This window comes from Brassica oleracea, chromosome C3 (genome assembly GCF_000695525.1).
Source record: "Brassica oleracea var. oleracea cultivar TO1000 chromosome C3, BOL, whole genome shotgun sequence".
Taxonomy (NCBI): Eukaryota; Viridiplantae; Streptophyta; class Magnoliopsida; order Brassicales; family Brassicaceae; genus Brassica; species Brassica oleracea.
In genome coordinates, this window is record NC_027750.1 from 17,744,795 (window position 1) to 17,751,451 (window position 6,657).

The window sequence follows — 6,657 nt, forward strand, 5'->3', positions numbered from 1 at the left end:
AATTTAGTTATGGTGCTGAAGTTTGTATGATTGTGAATGTTCCCTCTTCTCCTTTTATATCTGATTTCTTCTATTTTCCTTCAAGTCAGGGTGTTCCTTTAACCGCCTCTTAGTCAACTGGGATGAGTTCAGTTGGTTAGCTGGACCTTGTTCGCCAAAGATACCTTCTGAGCAGATGGAAAAGGTCAGGATATGGTTGGCAAAGAGGAGAATCATGGCAGAAATATCGACCAGGAAGTCGATCATCAAGCTTAGTAGATCTTTCGCCGACATGGTGAACCAATGGCTCCTTTTGTGTCAGGTATCATATATGATATATCTCAGTCGTAGTATTGATGATTATTTCATTTCCGAGGATGAAGTCCTTGAAGCAAATGTAAGGCCGTCAGTCGTTGAAAGTCAGAACTGAAACAATCATTTTGCAACTCGGTTTACAGTGAAGAGTGTGAATGAACTCGTCACACGCTTGGACGTTGATGCTGGTTTAACTTTCTTGATTCCAAAACCATATCAAAGACCATGGACTCCTCTAGTCGGGTACGCCTACGTGTATGAGTAATGGTTTGAAAAAGAAGCTAAGCTATGGTTTCCAATCCCTCACCTCATCACATCCTACTACAATAGAAGAGAAATTCCCCTCTCTCAACTGACCTTTGGATCAATTTGGATTGCCTTTCTCTATGGTAATGGCTACCAAGATCAATATTTTGATGTCCATCATGGTTTTTGAGGAGATGACATGTGGTAGAATGAATAAGGTAAGACACAATGTTTGTTAATGCCAAGATGCATCCTGCTCAAAACTATCTAATCGACCACCTCTCTAAAACTTGAGATTGGTCTCGATACTTTTTCTAAGTAAAACCCAATGAGGAAGATTTCGAGGAGAGACAGACAAATTCCCCCATTCTTATGGAGCAACAACCCCAATAAATAGTCACTTTTCTGACTCCAAAATAGTTATCATTATTAATTTTATGTTTGTTTTTGCATTTCAACGTCCCCGCTTTGCCCTTTATCCTGGAAATTTATTTGTGAATACGGAGCTGATATATTAGCGTCATTAGAGTTGGCAATATATTAGCGATGAGAGAAGCAATCCATTGTTAGTTTGAGAAATTTTCTAAAGGTGCAAATATCCTTTACAAAACTTCTTTATTTTTAAAAACATTTTGCTGATTCAACACCCTTCCTTTCTTTAATACGACTTGGGTACCAATATTCCTTGTTCAAGAGACCGCAACAAACAGAAAAGAGCCTCCAAATCTGAGATGGGAAAAGTCAAGAAAAATCTCTCTAACTTCACCATTTTTATCCAGTGAAGCCTCAATCGAAACTTCCTAAAATACGATCCAAATTCTGGATAACATGGAGTTGAATCAAACCGAGCATATCCCCATCCATACCCCTTTTGCGAATCCTTCTGAGAAAGTGAGGAAGGACAAGTCGGCCAAGAAAAAAAATAAATCTGCAGACAAAACTCAAGGCCAATGAGGGTGCCGGGAAGGATGGACTGACGAGTTCACCATCTGGCATTGATCTAAAGTCGACGAAGTAGTCAGTAATGAGGATCTGCTGACTTCCATACCAAACACTGAGAATCGGGTTGGTGAAGTGCTTTCAAACCCTCTTGAAAGTGTTCCTCAAGAGAAAGGTGCTACTATGGTCAGTCAAAAAAAGAACGAGTAACCGGTGCCTAAAATGACTAAGACGCCTTCTTGTAGTGCAGTGGATTTTCATATTCAATCACTATGACTTTCGTGAACAGTCGTGAGTCTTGTGCGGACTTGTTCCATCACTTGATGGGTGGTGTGAAGGAATTTCATGCAGTGCCTGGTCTGAATTCTCTGGGCGTACGCCGCGATGTAGCTCGTACCGTAACTGCCACAACTAATACTTTTTAATATTCTTTTCGTGTATTTATCGTAAAGTCTTTCCTCCTTATTCATGCCATTCAATATACTGCTCATATCAACAACATGGTGGCCGACTACGAAGCTGCCTTAACAAAGAAGGAAGATGGCCTGGAGAGGGCCAATGAGATAGTTTGAGTTTGATATCAGCATCATATCAAACTAGAGGGTGAGATTGAGGCTTTGAAAAGCGCGCCGAATTGGTGGTCTCCCAGAGAAATCAAGCGATCTTCTAACTGAATGATGCGAAGAAACAGCTAGGCTTACTGGCCAAACAAGTTGTGACTTCTCAATTCACCATCTCGATGTTGGAAATGAAAAAAGCGGACCTCATCCGTACTCTCAAATTTTAGACCAACCTTCGTAGGCATTCACGTGTGGAATGTGTTTCTCGAGTTGAGCCATATATTAAGGTCAAATGTACGACTCATCTGGAGAAGTTCCTTAATTACATAGCGTAGAAGGAGGTGGTAACCAAGAAGATCCTGATCTTGAGCCAGGCCTCTGATACCAAGAAATACTTGGAGAAACTGATCGCGCAAGGGCTTGAGGTCCCAAAGGATGTCATGGATTAGTTCGCGGCAGATGTGGCTCAATTTTACCTGCAAGAGATAGCCGACATCGAAGTCTTGGAGATTGAAGAGAATGACCTGACTCTTTCTCCTTTGGCGGAAATTCCAAGAATTTCTCAAGCACCTTTGACTCTGGTGGCAAATGAGTTTGGATCAAACCAAACTCTCATGCCTGCTGAGACTCTCGTAAAATACGTTCTTCTAAGGAGAAGGATCCGCTAGCCGAAGTCCAAGGTCAGGATGATGACCATTTGACTTGAGTTGATCAGCAAGGACTCGCTGAAGAAGTCCATCAGGAGCAAAGGATCCCTGAAGAAGGCAGGGAGGAATATGCTCACATCCACATAACAAACTTTACATGTTAGTGTATGATGTACTTTACCAGAGTTATCCCACACAAACAAATTGATTAGGGATTTATTGCCGTGGATTAGCATTTAAATTATAAAATTAATGATAATTACAATCTGTAATACTAAATGCAGTTTGATCCAATCTTTCCCAAGACCATCGTAAGCCATTTCCGTACAAGTCTACAACTTCAACTTGAAGTTGATATCACTCAAATTACTATAAGGAATGAATTACTCTCTCAACTAAGAGGTTCAGATGTAGTACTTAGGGATCGAATCCACAAAGGCTCTAGGATTACACAATAGATTTATAGTCTTTGAAATAAGGCTAGATTAATGGGTTAATAGGTTTTAAAGTAGTAAATGAATTGGTGAGCAAGGTAATTGCTCGATTGGTTTGATTTGAGGTTGTTAACAGTTGGGTGAATAGCTAGATTCATGTATATTCTCAGGTATGATAAGTAAATAACTTAATTTGGGTTTTTTAGGGGTTTATTGATATTAATTGTTCTTGAAGTTAAACTCAGATATAATCAATTATATTATCTAATCTGGATCTCGGATTTCAACTCTCGTATGTTAATCACGAGAAAGTGTCGATCGATGATTCGTAAAGAATATCGATCAATACACCTTTTAAAATTTCGATCGACAGAACTATCGTTGCGTCGATCGATGCTTCTTCCAGAAAGCTTTACGGACAGTTTTGATTTATATTCTCTAACTTACTAGACCAACTCTCGTGTGTATCTAGTCAGTTAGATCATGCTAGTTATTTTCTGGTATTGAGTCAAACGATAGCTTGTTCTCAATTAATCCTAAGATCTAAGTTTAAAGGGTGATCAATCCTAAACTTAGTGTAAGAGCAACTAGTTGTAAGAACTATATTTTTAAACACCATAGCAACAGTTTAAGTCAGTAATACATTTATCAACCTATTGAGAACCCTAAATCTAACAGTAAGACTACTCAGACATATTCATAAAGCACATGGTTATGATGGTCTGAATAATACTTAAATAAATGAATAATAAAGAGTAAGCAATAGAGTAAATGAAAGCAAGGGAGTTCAAGATCTTCTATGTTTTGTAGTTCACATCTATCTCTCCAATCCTAAGCTCTTTCCCTCCAATGGTGGCTTCTTTCTTCTCTCCAAACTTGGTCTAAAAAGGTCTCTCGGCAAGTCTGCCTCTAAAATAATACAAAACCCTAATAAATAGCTAACAGGCGGCCATGGACTTAAAATATAATTTATTGAAACTTTGTGAAACTTTCAATCTTCTAATTTTGTCATTAACTCGCGGGTGGCTTCGCCGTCGATCGATGATACGAGTCTTTCATCGATCGATTGTTCTTGGTGATCGTCAGTCGATATTCTAACAAATAATCGACTCTCTCTGTTTTCAGCAAAGCCCTCAAAAAGTCTCCAAATTGCTCCAAATACATCATTTTCCTCAAGTAAATACATTAACATGTAACTACTCTAAATAGACTCTATATCGTAGTAAATATATCTTAAAACACTTATATACCATTGCTAATAATGGGTAAAAATCCATGGTCTATCAGAAGTCTTCAAGAGGAAATGACCGTGGTGAGTATGATGATAATGAACCGGTTCATTCTTTCAAACTTTGATCTCGGTTTAGAAAACATTTTAAACCGGTCGACAACTAGGTAATTGGAATGACATGTTGAATTTGGGGAAATTGAACCGTCACATTTCTCGGAAGATAGAATGTTCTTTAGCTTTAATGATAATGTAAGTCTTATAGACCTAATGATGATGTTCTCCTCTAAAGTGACATATTGCCTTCTATAAATGGTGGCCTCCACTCCTCATTTTCTCATTTTCATCTAGAACAACAGGTGGACCTCTTTCAAACTCTCTCAATATTGTTTGATCTTTGTTATTTTGAATCTTTCAGTTAGTTAGTCACCACCACTAGCCCTACTACTTAACTTTTATCTCATTGCTTAGTATTCATGCCAATGGGAGTATTATTGGAAGATGAGGGTGTATACGGAAGTAGTGCAGGTGGATGTGGAGGCTTTTCTGGGATCCAATTATGTGATTTTTGTGTCTGTGCAATATCCAACTAAAACTGTATTCTTTTGACATAAGGCTTGTACCAAAGAGTAGTGATTAGCACTATATGAAAGTTGTGTTCCTTTCGCATGAGAAAGAACATTTGAGTACTTGAAATATTTATATTTACGAATACGATATGACTTACAATGTGCACGGTTTAATAGATTCCAATCCTGGTTCGCCAAAAGGGCTTGACTTAAGTCATAAATGTCTCTGAAACCTAAGTTTCCCGCCATATTGTAGAAAGATAATTTCTTCGGAGATATACATGATATTTAGCCATTTTAGTTCCCCACTAGAAACATGACCTCATATTGTCCACTTGTGAACATAGTTGAAGAAGTAACTAAAAGCAATTCATGGAGAATACATGTATTGCAAACATTACTGATTTAATGGAGTTCCCTCCCCAGCAGGGGGGTTAACTCAGATGCCCCTTTGACTCACGAAAATGCTCAAATCTCCCATCAAAAAAATATATTTTTTATTTATTTATTTTAAATAAGAAAATAGGCTAAATACATCTATAACCCTAACAAAATTACATAACTACATGACCCGACCACTCAAACCCGGCCCACTCAAACACATACGGGTATAACCCTTTTCCTAAACCTAAACTCCGCGTTTAGACAAAAAAGAGAAAAATAAATTGTCGTTCTCTCCTCTCTTTCTCCTCGTGCCTGTTCTTTCGGACGTTCTTGATTTCCAGAAACTCCCGGCTTCATCGTTTCCTCTTCTTATTCTTCTCTTCTTCTGTTCTAATCAAGACTTCATCTTCTGAATCGACATCCTTCATTCTGGTAAGTTATTTTTTGACCTTGATTTCTTTGTATTTTGTATCTAGGTCATATAAAATTTAGGGAAAACTTGTAAATTGTAGTCGAAAAATTTGGTAGGATCTTAGTAAGCGAGATTGTGGTTTGAAATTGGGGAAAGCATCTTGAAACTGTAGAATTGGTATAAATTGAAACAAAAAACCAAGAGCTCGCGATTTTTATGGGTTCTTTCTTACTGGATCCAATTGGTTTTCTTGATTTATTGTTTGTGATATGAAACCGAAATCTCTTTGACTGTTAGGATAAATGTAAACTGAAATGTAGTAGGTGATTTATTGAGTGAATGAAAGGTTTGAGATTAGGAAGTAATAATTCTATATTATGCCTAAATTGTGTTGTTTTTGGATGTTCAGAGGAAGTAGATAATGGCAGGTAACTGTGGAGGAAAAAAAAGACTACAAAGAAAAGTGGAAAATCCACAACAGCTCTTGTTGCTGAAGAGCATGTGGAAGGCATGTGGAAGAGCTATCAGACGGAAACAGAAGGGATGATATGTGTGACCCTCCCTCTGAGGTATAATATTTTTTTGGTTTTAGTTGAATAAAGTGTCACTGGTTGTGTGTGTATTGGTTTTATTTTAATTAAGTGCTACTGTTGTGTATTAGTTTTGAATTGAAGCTTTATTGATGTTGGTAGGAGTAACTGAGTTGTTGTGATTAACATCTTGTACAGGGAATGAAGGGCCTAAAAAGAAAGCGTCCATCTACTGGAGGTGGAGTCTCCAGTAGAACTAGAGCTAGAAAAGCGGTATCAAATGGGAATGAGCCGGCTAGAGAAGAGAGTAATCCAGTGCGAGGAACGACTGTGGTTTCGCTCTCACTTGATACCGAAAGTGAAGGCATGTCTGCTGTTTCCTCCAAGGTAATTTTTGCATTCATTTTAATCATT

General features: G+C 38.0%; 1 protein-coding gene across 1 annotated transcript in view; it reads left to right on the plus strand.

Moving 5' to 3' along the window:
* Window positions 1-6,052: 6,052 nt before the first annotated feature.
* Window positions 6,053-6,657, plus strand: part of LOC106330014 (protein Ycf2-like) — a 2,480-nt gene continuing 1,875 nt past the window's right edge. Inside the window, exons 1-4 of the mRNA XM_013768584.1 lie at window positions 6,053-6,059; window positions 6,123-6,141; window positions 6,222-6,282; window positions 6,442-6,630. Of these exons, the coding sequence (XP_013624038.1) occupies window positions 6,053-6,059; window positions 6,123-6,141; window positions 6,222-6,282; window positions 6,442-6,630 (276 nt within the window). The remainder of the gene's footprint in view (window positions 6,060-6,122; window positions 6,142-6,221; window positions 6,283-6,441; window positions 6,631-6,657) is intronic.